At 47.5% G+C, this 17,221-nt stretch overlaps 1 protein-coding gene across 1 annotated transcript in view; it reads right to left on the bottom strand.

The window, feature by feature from the left end:
* The window catches only part of LOC143837124 (very-long-chain 3-oxoacyl-CoA reductase-like), a 45,093-nt gene extending 28,268 nt beyond the window's left edge, over nucleotides 1-16,825 (bottom strand). Inside the window, exons 1-4 of the mRNA XM_077336636.1 lie at nucleotides 16,448-16,825; nucleotides 7,293-7,339; nucleotides 5,170-5,245; nucleotides 992-1,102 (exon numbers count right to left, since the gene is read on the bottom strand). Coding sequence (XP_077192751.1) covers nucleotides 992-1,102; nucleotides 5,170-5,245; nucleotides 7,293-7,339; nucleotides 16,448-16,619 — 406 coding nt within the window. The 5' untranslated portion in view covers nucleotides 16,620-16,825. The remainder of the gene's footprint in view (nucleotides 1-991; nucleotides 1,103-5,169; nucleotides 5,246-7,292; nucleotides 7,340-16,447) is intronic.
* Between the last annotated feature and the right edge of the window lie 396 nt (nucleotides 16,826-17,221).

Raw genomic sequence — 17,221 nt, 5'->3', positions numbered from 1 at the left:
CATAAAACCCCCATAAAATCAACCCATAAAAACTCAAGCATGCATGGTGGCTAAAGACCCTCCCCCCTCTCCCCTACATACAACAAACAACCTTTATTGGCATAAAAAATAAGACAAATCCGAATACAGTCAATTGGTTCTTAAGTTCACGCAGCTTAATTGCCATTTGTAAGAATTCAGCCACTTTATCAATTGTATCTGGATCCTGATGGGAAAGAAGGAACTGTTCCTTGCATTTATCAAAGTAGCCAATACATTTAACTAGGAGTGAGTCTAGAGCTTTAGCCCAAATGGCATTGTATATGGGGCAGTAAAAAAACACATGCTGTATGGTTTCTATAGAGCCTGGTTTACATGGGCAGTGAAATCTTCTGAAATCTCCCTGCCATAACTGCTGATGGGAGGATGTTAAACCTGGCAAGCATAAAAGCCCTGCGTTGTTGGGGGCCCCCACATACAACATCCCACCACGGGGGTAGTGAGGAATAGCCCGATGTCCTGGCCAAGCCTGGGGAGGGACCCTTGATCTTAAACACCCCCGCCTCAACCGAAGACATGGTGGAAGAGTTTCATCTTACAGGCCCTGTGGAACTCTTCAATCAGGGCCCTCAACTCTCCTGAGAGCTCATTCCACCAGATCAGAGAACCTGACCCTGATCAAGGCCAGGCAAACATCCTTCAGGCAGGGATCTCCATAGCTGAGTTTTCAACAACAGCTTGTGTGTGAGTGAGTGAGTGAGTGAGTGAGTGAGTGAGTGAGTGAGTGAGTGAGTGAGTGAGAGAGATCCTTGAAAGTCTCCCAAAACGTGCCCCCATCCCCTGCCAGCAGTACCCATGGACCTGGCAACCATACATGGGCACCAGAAAAGGTGTTGGAGGAGGCCCAGGGGCATCCTTTTGGAAACTCCTGTTGTATCGTATAGTTTATTGGCATAATTTGGACAGCAGACAAGGACATTTGGGCAGGGAGAAAACTAGTGTTCAAACTTACCCAGAATGCCAATCTCCAGCCCCTGCAAAGCAGCTCTAATTGGCTCATAGATTTCTGAGCCGTGTGTGAAATCTGCTTGGATCACCTTGGTGCTTCGCCCGTGCTTCTCCTCTAGGAAACAAAGGCAGAGAGGATTTCAAGCAGGGGACAGTGCCAGACTTCTTGAGTGCTCTCAAGAAGCAGATTTTGTTGAAGGAATTCTCTTTATTGAAGATACAATGAAGCAAGCACCTTTTAAACCTTTGCTAAGACTAAAGCACCTCATGACTGTTGTCCCTTCTTAATCTCCACCCCCCCTGCACGCCCCCCCCATTTGGGCGCAAAACACTCCAAATGCCACCCCCTGTAGCCAGGCCAGAAGATACAACTTGCACCTCCAGTTCCAAGGTCAGAGCCCTGCCTAAAATTTCTGAGTTCTACAGGGCCTGTAAGACAGTTCTTCCACTGGGCCTATGGTTGAGGCCAATTATCCCTAGATCTTGGGCCTCCCTCCCGCCTCTTCTGCTCTCCCTTCCTCTTCTAACACCTCCTCATACTAAAACCAGAGTCCCTGTCATGTAAGAAGATCATAGTCTGACGAAGAGTGCTTGCACTCGAAAGCTCAATCCTTGAATAAATCTTTGTTGGTCTTAAAGGTGCTACTGGACTCTGATTTTATTGTGCTACTTCAGACCAACACGGTGACCCATTTGAATCTAAAGATGAATAAATCTTTGTTGGTCTTAAAAGTGCTATTGGACTCTGATTTTAGGCATGAGCTTTCGAGTGCATACACTCTTCCTCCTCATACTGTTAGGCCAAATAAATTTCACAGACAGACTTCAGTAAGAAAGAAAATTTTATGTTTGCGCAAACAAGAGCTTAGCCTTCTTTGGTGAAAGCCAAGATCTTACTCAAAACTTGCTGGTCCAAAGCAGCCATTTATGCAATTTATCCCGGAAAATTTATCCCGCCCACAAAGTACAGCTTCATACAATTGCATGTCCATTTAAATGAGCTCTAAGTCCACCCAGGAGTGGTGATTCTACTATGTTTATAAGCCTAATCATACTTCTGTGCAAGTGTCAAAATCTGTATCCTTCACCTTTACTCCCAAAGGCTGGGTACAGGATACACGGGATTCTTAGATTTTACCTAGACAACTGCTTCTCCAGGCCATTTTATTACCAGGGCAATGGTTATGCTACACTGGTTCAAAAATTTTAATCTGTTCTAATTATGTTTCATAGATGGAACATACTTTTACTGAGTTTCGGATTCTATAAACCTTCTCATTGAACAATATCTCTTGATCTTTTGGGGTGTGTTTCAACATCTCTGTTTCAGAGTCTCTTTCCCAAGATGACATCAAGCACGCCTTAGTGGGTGCCTCCAGTGTTGTCATTTCAGATTAGATCAGCCTTTCTCAATTTTTTTACTGTCGAGAAACCCCTGAAACATGCTTCAGGGTTAGAGAAACCACAGAAGTCATGCCATCCTGAAGCTTCATTTCCCAGAAAGTAGAGAAGGGGAACCAGGGGGTCTGCTATTTTCTCATCATTGGAGAAGATGAGGTGGAAGTAGTGGGCAAACTTGGTAGTAGCGACCATGTGATTTTGGAATTTTCATTTGCGGGAAAGAGAAAATCTTTACGTAGTCGGATGTATAAACTGGACCAGGAAAGCAGATTTCAATAGACTTAAAGGTATGCTGGATAGAGTCCCGTGGTTAGAAAGACTTAAAGAGATGGGAGTCAAAGCAGGCTGGGAGTTTCTTAAAAGTGAAATACTGAAGACTCAATTACAAATAATTCCCTTGAGAAGGAAAGATGGAAGGAGCCTAAAGAAGCCAAGCCATAAGCAGCTGTCAAACAATTTGAGAAATAAAAAAGAGTCATTTGGGAAATGTAAGGAAGGCCTTATTACAAAGGATGAGGATAAACAAATAACCAATGATTGTAGGGAGAGTGTTATAAAACTCTCAATATGAGCTTAGGCTAGCAAGAAGTGCTAAACATAGCAAAAAAAAAGGCTTCTTTAATTATATTTCAAGTAAGAAAAAGAATAGGGACACCATAGGACCACTGCGAGGATAAGAAAGTGAAATTATAACAGATGATGAAGAGAGGGCTGAACTGGATGTAAACTGCACGGAGCTTTTATTCCAACCCCAGGTCAATTCAGTCCCTGCCATCTACACAGAATGTGACTACCGTTTTGATTTTGGGCGATTTAAATTTTCCTGATCTGGAGTGACCCTGCCTTTATTGTGCAATATCTTAGAGTGCTTTTAACCCTGAATATTTTAAGATTCGAATTGAGAAAGCAGGCTGTTTTTAATCTGGGCTCTCCTCCGTGATAGAGAACCCCTGATTGGCCAAAGCTGCTCATGTGACAAGCTTGCCTTAAAGGAGAAGCCCCTAATTTCTCTCAACTTCTGTCAGTTTTGGATTTTTTTTCTCCCTCCTCTGCCTTCTTCGATCATCTCCCCCCCCCCTTTAAGAAAAGAAAGAAAGAGGCTGTGCTTGGCTCTCCTCTCCTTCTGAACTACCCTAACCATGTGCAGAACACTTTTCTGTTTCAATGGGGAGGGGGGGGAGAAGAAAACCCGAGTTCAAATCAATCTGAATTCAACAGGATTGACAATGGAATAAACAAAGTAAGTGCATACTCTGCCCTGCTTAACTCCTATTCCTCCTCAGTCTTCTCTTGAGAGGGAAATGGTGCTCAATGGCAAAAACATATCACAACAGGGGGGATGGGAATGGTGGCCTAAGATCATGGTGGGGGTAGTCCATAAACACCTAATTTCCTTAAATGAAACAAAGTATTCTGTGCCAGATGAATTGCACCGAAGGGTACTAAAGAACTTGTAAAATGTAATCTCTGAACCTCTGTCCATTATTTTTGACACTTCTTGGAGAACAGATGAGATGCCAGATGACTGGAGGCGGGCAGATCTTCAAGAAAGGGAAAAAGGAGGATCCTACTGATCCATCAGCTTGACAGATGTATGCTAGCCTTTTTAGACTCTCCCTTATTTGTAATGGCTTCTTGTCAAAATTAGGTATTTTAGGAGGTTGATTACATACCTCTTTCTCACTGAAACCTGGGTTAGGGCCAAAGTGCTGTGCAAGCAATTGTGACATATTGTCAATCTTATCCTCAATAAGCTTTATTCTTTCAAATAAGGTGTTCACGGTTTTGGCAGTCAGATGTGAGAGTTCACTTAGGATGTTATCGGAGGTTCTGCAAATGGATTCACCCTGACCTTCTAACAGCCAAGCAGTTGAGTCATCTCCCACTTTTCTTTTCTCATCACACTGAGCCTTGGTGATACAATTTTCCAGTGGAACAAATAGGTTTGAGATGCCACCTGCCATCATAAAATTGTTTATCTTTGTCTGCTTGCTGGCTGGGGGCGGGATAATATCGCCATCACCATCACGCACCTTCTTACTCACCCTTTTACTGCTTCCCACTGCAAAACTCCTAAAGCTCACAAGTGTTTAAAGCTCAAAGGTGAGAGGCTGTTATTGCCACAAATAGGAAATGAAAGGAACAGTCGAGAGGACAGGATATTCAAATACACAAATAATGTTCCTCCAGTTCTTCCATTGCTAACTGCCTTGCTAGAATTTTCAGGGAGGCCTCAAACAGTATTCTGGAGAGAGATTGCTAGGAAATGAGGTCCATTGATCCGTAAATATCACTCCAGGGGGTCCTTCTGCTCATGCTCTAGAGCAGGGGTAGTCAAACTGCGGCCCTCCAGATGTCCATGGACTACAATTCCCAGGAGCCCCCTGCCAGCGAACGCTGGCAGGGGGCTCCTGGGAATTGTAGTCCATGGACATCTGGAGGGCCGCAGTTTGACTATCCCTGCTCTAGAGAGAGCACCAATGAGAGCTAGCAAAGTATAAGGAGGTCTCACAGTTCTGCTCACAGAATACCTTCCCTCGTGTCATGTTCTGTGACACTCTGGTTTGAGTCATTCACGTTGGATTCCTTCCAGTCCAGGCTCCTAACTCCACCATTAGTGGCTAAGCATTCGGCTTTTGGTGAATTCTAGTGCTTCGCTTACAATAAACAAAAGTACTTCCTCCTCTTCCTCCAGTGGACTTATTTTCTCCGTAATCCTTCCTTCCAGGAGCCTGCAGCTCCAACCACCTCTTCCCCCCAGGCCAGGTCGGCCTCACTCACCAATCTCAGCTGCCACCTGCTTCAGCTTCTCCATGGAACGGCTGATGAGAACCACATTGAGGCCTCTCCGAGCCAGCTGACAGACGAAGAAGAGAATTAAGATCAGAGTGGACGTCCCACACATTTTGGCAATAAGGTGAGGAAATGCTGTGGAGAAATCACATTTCAACCACAGACGAAGAAGGTGAGTGTCGCTCTCCGGGGAACAAGGAGCCTAGAAAGTTCTTTAAACTTGCCTCGCCTCATAGTACAGAGCGGAGGCTAATCTAGCTTTTATTCCTTTGAGTTTGCTGGGGAGTCTCCTTCAGGTACAGTTGCCAAGTCTGATGTAGGAACTTCTTGAGTATTGGGGAGGGGAGAGTCTGGGGAAGGTGTATCATGCAGTCTACCCTCGGAAGGTGAAAGAGTTGTAATTCCAGGAGAGCTCCACACCCCAACTGAGGTTTGGCAACTCAAGATTCAGAGCAAGATTTGCCTTAATATCTGCAGAAAGAGGAAAGATCCCTGTGGCAGAATGAAGTGTTGCATAATCAATGCTTCTGAGTGGGTTCTGGAAAGAAGGTGGGTCTGAAAGGACTTCTTAAAGCCCAGCCCTTCAAAATTAAGGGGATTTCAGCACCCTTTAAATATAGTGTAACATTTACTGTAAGTAGGCGTTATATTCCAGACCCTCCACATGACATCACCAACATCCAGCGTCCAAGCAGCAACCGGCCAGCTATATCCTCCATTTTTAAGCGCTAGTTGGGGAATCCAAAAAAGTGGATTCACTAACATATGTAGTACTAGCTAATGAAGGAGAAGATGCACTCCCTCCGCTTCCAATGTCATGCCCTCGCACCTGCCTCCCTCTCCCTTCTCCTGGGGATGGGAGTTTTTTTAAGTAAACTGACTGGAGCAACAAATAGGCATTCATTCATGCAGGCAAAGGCACAAACAAATTTTCCCCAAAGTTGTAGCACAAAGCATGCCTCTCTAAGCTCCCCCGCCCAATCAGGAATGAGATTTATTTTTAAAAGAAGCAAGACTCTTAAATCCATAAGGAGTTGAAATAAAGAAGCACTATGCATCTGTGATTAATTAGATGCATATACGTTTCAATGAAGAAGTACTGATTTTAAAAAGAAATAACAGGCATCGCAGGCCCTTTAAAACATGGGTAAAGAGGATTGGCAGCCTGGCTTGATTGGCAGGTAGAAGAGGGTCACGTATAAATCACATTGCTCTCTTTCACCATTTCAAGCAACACTTACGGAGGTGGAGAAGCGTGAAATGGTGGCAGACAAGAGCAAGACAGCAAAAAAGGTGAGGAGGGGCCGGTAGGTGCGATTTGATTTAGCATTCCACCACTCAGCTGACGTAATGCTATTTTTAAAGATGTGCGGAAATGCTTCAAGTAATTAAAGAAGAAGAAGAGTTGGGTTTTATGCCTTGCTTTTCAGTACCTGAAGGAGTCTCAAAACGGTGTAAGAAATGTGACGTGTAAAATCACTCACTTTTCATTTAGGCCTGCTTATTTCATTTTTCTCTTATCTGTAACACTGGAAAATCAACGGTGTAGTTCCTTTTCATTGAATTCATCACAGGATCGCAAACAAGGCCGCAGCAGGTGACTTGGAGGCCCCCCTTCTCCTCCTCCGCTCTTCCTCACACACGCTTGGCAAGAGCCTTTTCCAAAGAGTGCGCCTGGTGGATGGAGTCCTTTCAGGACTCTCGGTCGCTTCCACTGCTCCTCCCCCGCCCAAGCGTGAAGGAGTCCTCGTGGTCTCTGCGCCTGGGATGGGACGGAGCCTGCACACCTTCCTCCTCCTCAGACCACCTCCCGTCTCTCCCCGCCCCAGTCCTCCTCGAGCCTGCCCACTAATGCAGGTGGGGATGTCACATCCGGTGACATGGCACTTCTGGAGGTGTGGCAGGGAGACTGACGTCACTTCCAGGGCTCCTCGAAGCCTGAAAAATTATTGCAGGGGCTCCTCCACAGAAAAAGTCTATGTAAATGCGGAGCCAGGAGGTGCCCTCCCGCCAGTCATGGGCCCTTGTGGGGGATCCAAAATACAGGGAAGGATAGGGTGAGGGTCTCTCGTGACTGGAGGACAGTCCTCGGCAAGAACGTCTGGACTTACCTCATGGGCATAGGCCTTCCCAATACCTGCTGTGGCTCCGGTCACCACTGCAAAGAAAGCAAAGGTGCAGACTGTGAGAAGGGGGGGGGGGCGGAGGGGAATCAAGACCATGTCATAAAATCTGGCAGAAATCTCAAACTGTCTAGGGCAGTGGTTCTCGACTTGTGGGTCAGGACCCCTTTTATACCCTTTTCATACAGGGCCCTTCTCTCCAAAGGGGCCGAAATCGCTCCTTTTCCATTTCATCCGCATAACAGCCTTGCGTGGTAGATCAAGATAGAGCAAGATTGGCATGGTGGGACAAGAGGCAGAACTGAACTGAAAAATCCCAGAAAAAAAACAATTTATATACCATCATAAACAATGGATCTTCATGCCATTGTTCAGTTTCAGTTTAATTTCTGTGAAAGAACCCTTGCATCATTTTATGGTTGGGGGTCACCACAACATGAGGAACTCTATTAAAGGGTTGCAGCACGAGGAAGGTTAAGAACCACTGACCTAGGGAATGGACTCTTTTTACGTCTCTGAATCCTTTCTCCTTCTTTGCCAGCTTTTATTGTTTTTTTGCAAGAAAGATAAAAGAAAAATAAGGAAAATGCATCAAAGACTGACACCATATGTGATTATTCCCTCAATTATCCAACAAATACATTAGTTTCCTGTCTGTCTATATAATCTGTATAAAAATCCTATAGCTCTTGAAAATCTTCTGTGGGTCTATTATTAATTAGGCTGGTCAGCTTTGCCATTTTGGATAGTTCTCCAAGTTTGTCTAATCAGTCCGTTCTCCTTGGCATCGCCTCTTGTTTTCAGATCGTTGCTGTCACGGTGGTTGTATAAGGTCTTGGTATCCTCATTAGACCTCAGAAACCCAAAGAGCTGGGAGTTAATTAATATTAACTGTGCAGGAAGAAGCACCCAAGGGGGAATAAATGAATAGTATGCAGGAGGTTCTTTGGCCACAGTCATGGACTGGATGGGTTCTGTAATTCACACCACTCAGTACCATCCAGCCCTGCTAAGCTTGAGAAAGCATCCTGGGCAGAAAGGTGGACTGGGGGGGTGGGGAGGTCACCTTGAGATGGAACTTGTGGAAGTTTGCACACACAATTTACAGAACGAACACATATTGCTTCAGTGGATGAGTGTAGGGTTAAAACGGCCACCGCACAGGAAGACGCAAATGTAGCACTAAAAAAATAGATCAGGGGGAAACAGGGAACACGGGAGGTCAGGATAATACCCATGGGATTACAGGAAGGTTTGAGCCTTGTCATTCCTGAGGCTTGCCACAAACCGGCAGCCTAGCACTCTCTCCTCAGAGAATTGTCAGCTGCTTGGCAAACAACAATCAGGAAGGACAATTTGTTGATCCGAGGAAGTCAGAACTTCCAACATGTCCTCCAACATGTCCTGCCAGACCAACCTGGTTTCCTTCTTTGATCGAATGACAGGTTCATTAGACTGTGAAAATTCAGTTGATGTTGTTTACTAGGGCTGATTCTGCACTTACTTTTTTCCGTTTTGGATCCTGCTTAATTCCAATTCCAATTGATTTGGAATCTTCCTCTCCCCCCAATTGAAACAAAAGTGTTCTGTACTTGATTGGGGAAGCTCAGAGCAGGAGTCTCTTTCTTTATTTCCTTGAACAAGTGTTTGGGGCGGGGGGAGGACTGGAGACAGCAGAGGAGGGGAAATAAATCCAAGAGGCAAATCTCTGCTGAGAGAAGTTAGGGCTTCTTGAGAGCAGTCACTTTAAGACAAGCCTTGCAACCAGGAACCAGGAAGTCTTTGACCAATCAGGGCCAATCAGGGAAGACTGCTTTCCTACGAGGCATGGAGATGGAAGTTAATTCACAAAAAGTAGTAATCTGCACACTTACTGATGCCAATTTTTCAACTATTGAGGCTTATATCCACTTCTGGATATCGTGGGGGGAAGGGAGGGTCACTCTGGATCAATGATGCATGTAGCAGAGGAAAAATGTAAAGTCCCCAAAATCAAAATGGAAATCAAATTCAGTGTAAGGAGGGATTTATTTAAACTGGGAGTGGGTAAAAAGCCCCGTGATACTAAACCCTGGACTTCAGTAAGGCTTCTGACAAGGTTTCCCCTGATGTTCTGGTAGGTCAACCAGAGGACTGCAGACTGGATTTTCAGAGGGTTCGGTGGCTAGTAGTTGTCATTGGTGTTTCATCAGAATGGAGGGAGGGGAGCAGTGGGTGACACAGGGCTTGGTGCTGGGCCTGGTACTTTTCAACATTTTAATCAATGATCTGGATAAGGGCGTGGAGGTACACTTGATTGGGAGGAGTAGCAAACATCCCCGGAGATATAGAGATGAATGAGATCTGAACATGCTGGGCAAATGAGAACAAGATGCAATTCCATAAGATATGCAGAGTTACACATCTGGGTCACCGAAATGAGAAGCATGCAGACTGGATGAGAGATATTTCTGTGTAGCAGTGTGTGCAAATGAGATCCTTGGGTACTTGTGGACTGTAAGCTAAATATGAGCAAACAGTATGATGCGGTGGTAACGAAGGTGAATACAGTCTTGGGGCTGTATCAACAGAGGCATCAAATCTAAATCACCAGATGTCCTGGTCGCTCTGTCAGACCCTATATGGAGTCCTGCGTGCAGTTCTGGAGGCCTCTCTTCAAAATGGACGTGGACAAAATTGAGAGGGTGCAGAAGAGAGCAACAAGAATGATCCGGAGCCTGGGGACCAAGCCCTGTGAGGAAAGTCTGAGGGACTTGGGAATGTTCAGCCTGGAGAAGACGAAGTTGAGAGGAAGTTGATGCTTTAGGATGCTTAGGGCTGATCCTGCGCCTGTATGGCCCCTTCCAACTCTATGATTCTATGATTCTAGGGGACAGGATTGCTCTCTTTAATTATTTGAAAGGTTGTCACTTGGCTGAGTGCAAGGAAAGGTTCCTGTTGGCAACAGAGGAGAGGACTCCCAGTAATGGGTTTAAATTACGAGTAGAACAGTACCAGCCAGATATCAGGATAAGATGTTCATAGTCAGAGCGGAGTCAGCTGCCTAAAAAGGTGGTGAGAGGTCTTTAAGCAATGGCCTGGCAGATATCAGGGATGCTTTAGGCTGATCCAGCACTGAGCAGGGGGTTGGACTAGATGGCCTGTATGGCCCCTTCCCACTCTAGGGTTCTATGAAAGTGCAAATGGCATAGGCAGCACAGAGGTGCATTGTAGACATGTTCCAGAAATACCCAGCAAATTGTATCCCAGAGCAGTGGTCCCCAACCTTTTTATCACTGGGGACCGGTCAATGCTTGACAATTTTACTGAGGCCCGGGGGGGGGGGTAGTCCTTTGCCGATGGGCACTGCCACCTTAGCCCCTGCTCCACCTGCGCAGTGCCCTGCCGAGGGGGAGCCCCAGCCATGGCGGCCGCTGGAGAGCACCAAAGGTGAGCCAGCGGCAGAACGGCAGGGCAGCCCCCGAGGCAGCAGCCGGGGAGGAGGACAAGGAGGAGCCACGGCCCGGTACCAACTGATCTACGGACCCATACCGGTCTCCGGACCGGGGGTTGGGGACCACTGTCCCAGAGCATCCACAGTTACTTCGCAAGGAGATCTGAAGACGCCGAATCAGGAGCATCATAGTACATCATGGTTCTGGAAATGTTTGGAGAAAGAGGGTGATGGGAAGAGGGTGAGTTTCAGCCCTAATGGATCTGGCTGCTATTCAAGTACTCCAATTTTTAAACACTGGAAGAAGTGAAACTCTGTCACACATACACCACCACACAAAAATGTCAAGGATGATTTGGGTGACTCAGCACATAATGACATCTAGCACAGTAGTTCTGAAGGAGCACATGTTCGATGCTTTGAGGTAACAAGCACTGTCTTAAGAGAGGCATTTGCTTGTGTGAGAATCATAGAATCACAGAATAATAGAGTTGGAGGGGACCTCATGGGTCATCTAGTCCAACCCCCTCACAAGGCAGCATATTCCCAACCCTATCGCCTCATTTACTGTAACCTGCCACCCCTTCACAGAATCAGCCTCTCCGTCAGATGGCTATCCAGCCTCTGCTTAAAGATTTCCAAAGATGGAGAACCCACCACCTCCCGAGGAATCCTGTTCCACTGAGAAACCGCTCTAACTGTCAGGAACTTCTTCCAGAGGTTTAGACAGAATTTCTGTTGAATTAATTTCATCCCATTGGTTGTGATCTGTCCCTCTGGGGCAAGAGAGAATATCTCTGCTCCATCCTCTATATCAGTGGTCCCCAAACCCCAGGCCGTGGCTCCCTCTTCCTGCCCCCCCCTGCAGCGAGAAGCTCGCCAGGCCGCTAGCAAATCGGCCGCCGAAGTGGCCAATTAGCTTGCAGCCCAGCAAGCTTCTTCCTTCGGGAGGGGGGGGGGAAGAGAAGCTCGCCAGGCCGCAAACTAATTGGCTGCTTTTCCTGGCGGCCTGGAGGGGTGGGGAGAGGGAGCCTCGGCCGCCGGCATGCCGTCGGAGCAAACACGCATGCGCGGACTGCCGCGTGCGTTTGCGCCCCCGCCGGATGCAAACGTGCGCGCGTGGCGAGTCCGCACATGCGCGTTTGCACAGGGGCTGCCGTACGTGCACGGGGCCCTGGGCCGCCCTCTCCCGCCACTCAGTAACAGCGGTCCGCGGCAGCCTTTTACATACGTGAAGATGGTTATCAGATCCCCTCTCAGTCGTCACCTTTCCAGGCTAAACAGACCAAGCTCCTACAACCTTTTTTCATACGTCTTGGTCTCCAAACCCCTCACCATCTTTGTTGCCCTCCTCTGGACATGCTCCAGTTTGTCAACATCCCTCTTCAACTGGGGTGCCCAAAACTGAGCACAGCACTCCAAGTGAGGCCGAACCAGAGCAGAGTAAAGCGGTACCATCACCTCCTGTGATCTGGACACGATACTCCGTTTGATGCAGCCCAAAATCCCATTTGCTTTTTAGCCACTGAGTCACGCTGCTGACTCATGTTCAATGCATGGTCTTCTAAGACTCCTTGATCCTTTTCGCACATGCTACTGCCAAGACAAGCCTCCCCCATCTTATATTCAGTTCTCAACCAGGGGTTTAGGTTTTTCCTACCTAAATGCAGAAATCTACATTTGTCCCTATTGAATTGTATTTTATTCAGTTTAGCCCACTTCTCGAGCCTATTAAGATTATCCTGTATTATGTTGCTGTCTTCCGTTGTGTTTGCTACCCCTCCCAGTTTAGTATCATCTGCAAATTTAATAAGTATCCCCTCTAATCCTTCATCCAAATCATTTATAAATATGTTGAACAACACAGGGCCCAGGACAGATCACTGGGGAACTCCAAGAGGATGCTGAACCATTAACAAGTACCCTCTGAGTACAATCTATCAACCTGTTATCGATCCACCTAACAGAATTTGTTGTTGTTGTTGTTGTTATGTGCGAAGTCGTGTCCGACCCATCGCGACCCCATGGACAATGATCCTCCAGGCCTTCCTGTCCTCTACCATTCCCCGGAGTCCATTTAAGTTTGCACCTACTGCTTCAGTGACTCCATCCATCCACCTCATTCTCTGTCGTCCCCTTCTTCTTTTGCCCTCGATCTCTCCCAGCATTAGGCTCTTCTCCAGGGAGTCCTTCCTTCTCATGAGGTGGCCAAAATATTTGAGTTTCATCTTCAGGATCTGGCCTTCTAAAGAGCAGTCAGGGCTGATCTCCTCTAGGACTGACTGGTTTGTTCGCCTTGCAGTCCAAGGGACTCGCAAGAGTCTTCTCCAGCACCAGAGTTCAAAAGCCTCAATTCTTTGACGCTCGGCCTTCCTTATGGTCCAACTTTCGCAGCCATACATTGCAACTGGGAAGACCATAGCCTTGACTAAACGCACTTTTGTTGGCAGGGTGATGTCTCTGCTTTTTAGGATGCTGTCTAGATTTGCCATAGCTTTCCTCCCCAGGAGCAAGCGTCTTTTAATTTCTTTGCTGCAGTCCCCATCTGCAGTGATCTTGGAGCCCAGGAAAATAAAATCTGTCACTATCTCCATTTCTTCCCCTTCTATTTGCCAGGAATTGAGAGGGCCGGATGCCATGATCTTTGTTTTCTTGATGTTGAGTTTCAAGCCAACTTTGGCACTCTCCTCCTTCACCCGCATCAACAGGCTCTTTAGTTCCTCTTCACTTTCTGCCATTAGAGTGGTATCATCTGCATATCTGAGGTTGTTGATATTTCTCCCTGCAATCTTGATCCCAATTTGTGACTCCTCTAATCCCGCATTTCTCATGATGTACTCTGCATACAAGTTAAATAGGCAAGGCGACAGTATACAGCCTTGCCGAACTCCTTTCTCAATTTTGAACCAGTCAGTGATTCCATGTTCAGTTCTCACTGTTGCTTCTTGACCTGCATATAAATTTCTCAAGAGACAAATAAGATGCTCTGGTATTCCCATCTCTTTAAGAACTTGCCACAATTTGTTGTGCTCCACACAATCAAAGGCTTTAGCATAGTCAATGAAGCAGAAGTAGACGTTCTTCTGGTACTCCCTAGCTTTCTCCATGATCCAGCGTATGTTGGCAATTTGATCTCTAGTTCCTCTGCCTCTTCGAAATCCTGCCTGTACTTCTGGAAGTTCTCGGTCCACATATTGCTGGAGCCTAGCTTGTAGGATTTTGAGCATAACTTTGCTAGCATGAGAAATTAGTGCGATGGTGCGGTAGTTTGAACATTCTTTGGCATTGCCCTTCTTTGGGATTGGAATGTAAACTGACCTTTTCCAATCCTGTGGCCATTGTTGAGTTTTCCAAATTTGCTGGCATATTGAGTGTAGCACTTTTACTGCATCGTCCTTTAAGATTTTGAATAGTTCAACTGGAATGCTGTCACTACCACTAGCTTTATTGTTGCTCAGACTTCCTAAGGCCCATTTGACTTCACATTCCAGGATGTCTGGCTCCAGGTCAGTAACTACCCCATTGTGGTCATCAGGGATGTTAAGCTCGCTCTTGTATAGTTCTTCTATAATTCTATATATAATTCTATATATAATTCTATAATTCTATATATAATTATATAATTCTAACAGAATTAGGATCCATATTACATTTTACCAACTTGTCAACAAGAATATTATGTGGAAGATTTGTTTTTATACTTCGCTTTTCACTACCCGAAGAAGTCTCAAAGCAGCTTCCGGTCAACTTCTGTTCCTCTCCCCAAAATGGACACCCTGTGAGGGAGGTGGGGCTAAGAGCTCAGACAGAACGCTCTGTGAGAACAGTTCTAACAGGACTGTGACTAGCCCAAGATCATGCAGCTGGCTGCATGTGGAGGAGTGGGGAAATCAAACTCGTCTCTCCAGGTGAGAGGGTGCTCCTCTCAGCCACTACACCAAGCTGGCTCTGTTCCACCTGTAGTTCTGGGAAGGGCTCATAGTCTAAAGCAGTGGTCTGCAACCTTTTTTAGGCTAAGGACCGGTGGGTGTGGAGGGCGATACGGCGACCATGCATGCACGGCCGCACATGTGCATTTGCGCATGCGGCTGCACTTCCCTCTCCCCCCTCCTCCCGCAAAAAGTAGCTTGCGGCCTGGGGGGGCAGGGAGAGGGAGCCGCGGCCCAGTGCCAGGGCCTTAGCAGCCCGGCACCGGGCCACGGCCCGGTGGTTGGGGACCACCAGTCTAAAGAACCAAAATTCATTTAAGTATGCTAATCGTGTAAGCAGAGTTTCCAAGAGTTGCGTTATTAGTATCTTGGAACAGCCCCCCCCCCCCATGTCTACTGTCCATATGGCAGTGATTAATCAATTTGAGACTGTTGGAGTATGAAAGTATCTTGCTGTAACAGGTCTGCAGTCAGGCAGCTAGATTTGAAACTTTAGAAACCCACATGTTTGTCAGACTATAAGCTTTCAAGAGTCCAACTTCCTTTCATCAGATCCTGGCACCAATGAGCCATCTCATCAGATCTTAGAAGCAAAACAGGATTAACCTTTGGGGGGGAGATCTGTCAGAGTCCGGATGCAGAGGCGGGCAGCAGCAAGCCCCCTGCCAAACATCTCTTGCCTTGTAAAGACTCTGCAGATATCTAATGTTAGCCATTTTAGTGTATTTTTAGCAATTTTAGCGATTTTAATGTATTTATGTATTTTGACTGGTTGTATTTCATAAGGTAGTATGCTGCCCCAAGATGATGGGCTAAAGATATAATAAATAAATACATAATAAACAAACTCTACAGGACCGCCAAAAGTCAGCTATCCCTTGACAGCTTTTCCACCGGCAGCGATCTGTTTCTGTAAACTAGGTAAAGGTAAAGGTATCCCCTGTGCAAGCACCGAGTCATGTCTGACCCTTGGGGTGACGCCCTCCAGCGTTTTCATGGCAGACTCAATACGGGGTGGTTTGCCAGTGCCTTCCCCAGTCATTTACCGTTTACCCCCCAGCAAGCTGGGTACTCATTTTACCGACCTCGGAAGGATGGAAGGCTGAGTCAACCTTGAGCCGGCTGCTGGGATTGAACTCCCAGCCTCATGGGCAAAGCTGTCAGACGGCTGCCTTACCACTCTGCGCCACAAGAGGCTCTGTTTCTGTAAACTACCAAGGGATTAAGTGCTATGGGTCTCCATGCCCCCTGCCCCCACAATATGAAGTCATTGCATCAAGCAGGGGTTCCCAACCAGGGGTTTGCAGACCCATGGGGGTCCACAGGCGCTCCAGAGAGGGGTCCACAGCCTCCCCCGCACCCGACTGAATGGACTTAGCCACAAGCTAGGGAACTGCTCACCTCCACCTGGAGGGCTTGGTGAGTAGGCCGGTGGGTGCAAAAATGGGATGGGGGTCCAGCCTCCCTTCTTAGCTCCTGGCCAAGGTGGAGCCACCGTAGTCCAGGGGCAGATTCCTCCTGTGGAAATGGTCCAACTTTTGGGATCAACTGTTTGGCAGGAGCACCCTCTAGTGGACTGTTAACACCAAGGTGGGGGGAGGCAGGGTGTGGGTGATTGACACTTCTGGGGTGTGTGGCAGGGCGCTGTGACCAGCTGACAACACTTCCAGAGGTCCTTGAAGCCTGAAGACCTATTTCAGGGGCTCCTCCATGGTCAAGAGGTCCAAAAAGGCTGGCATAAAGAGTGGAAGCCGAAACGACAGCAGAGACATGGAACTCACCTGCCCAGGGCCCATACGAAGCCAGGTCGACCCCTTTCCACACCCAAGACAAGACGTGGATCCTCAGGGCCCTGGCTAAACCCCAGGCAGCCTTCAGGCCCAGCCAGACAACACTCAGGAGCCCGATGGAGTTCAGCAGCAGCTCCAGGGAGAAAAAGCCAGGGGAAGCCATCTCTTTGCCTGCTTTGTCTTGCAGCAGCAATCAGTCCACCTGCTTAGATCCTGTCTTTGCTAGAGCAGGCCCAGGCGGCAGCTGTTTCCAGCGTTGGAGGTGGCTGCCCTGGAACCAGACCTGCTACCCAGGACAGAACACTCAGCTCCCCTGGAGAACATTTCTGAACATGACATCTTTATACCCTACTGAGGTCCTGCCACAGCCCACAGCCCACAGCCCAGGCTCCGCCCTCAACCCTTGCCAGGAGACAGGGTTGCTTCATCAGATTTCCCAAGGCTTCTGGGGTGAAGCCTGTGTTCTTCCAGGGGCAGGACTGCTAACCAAGAGGCTGCACTTAAAGGAGGAGCCATGTTGGGTTTGGGGGTGGGGGTAGACACCCGGAGGAGGAGGGTCTGCATTCTTATTTGCAGAATCAGAGGACTGGGGAGGACGGATAGAGGGCGCATGAGGAGTTGGGGTGGGGGAAACCCATTCTTCAGCTGCCTCCGTATTGGGGAAGAGAGCTGGTGGGTACAGGCCTTGGGGAGGGGAGGGGTCTGCCATCCCCCTAACCTTGGGTAGAGGGGGATGTGATAGTGGGAGACACGCTGGCCATCCCA

The sequence above is a fragment of the Paroedura picta genome, chromosome 5, assembly GCF_049243985.1.
Source record: "Paroedura picta isolate Pp20150507F chromosome 5, Ppicta_v3.0, whole genome shotgun sequence".
In the NCBI taxonomy this organism is placed as follows: Eukaryota; Metazoa; Chordata; class Lepidosauria; order Squamata; family Gekkonidae; genus Paroedura; species Paroedura picta.
The sequence above is the reverse complement of the archived record's forward strand: the minus strand, read 5'-3'. Positions and strand labels throughout refer to the sequence as shown.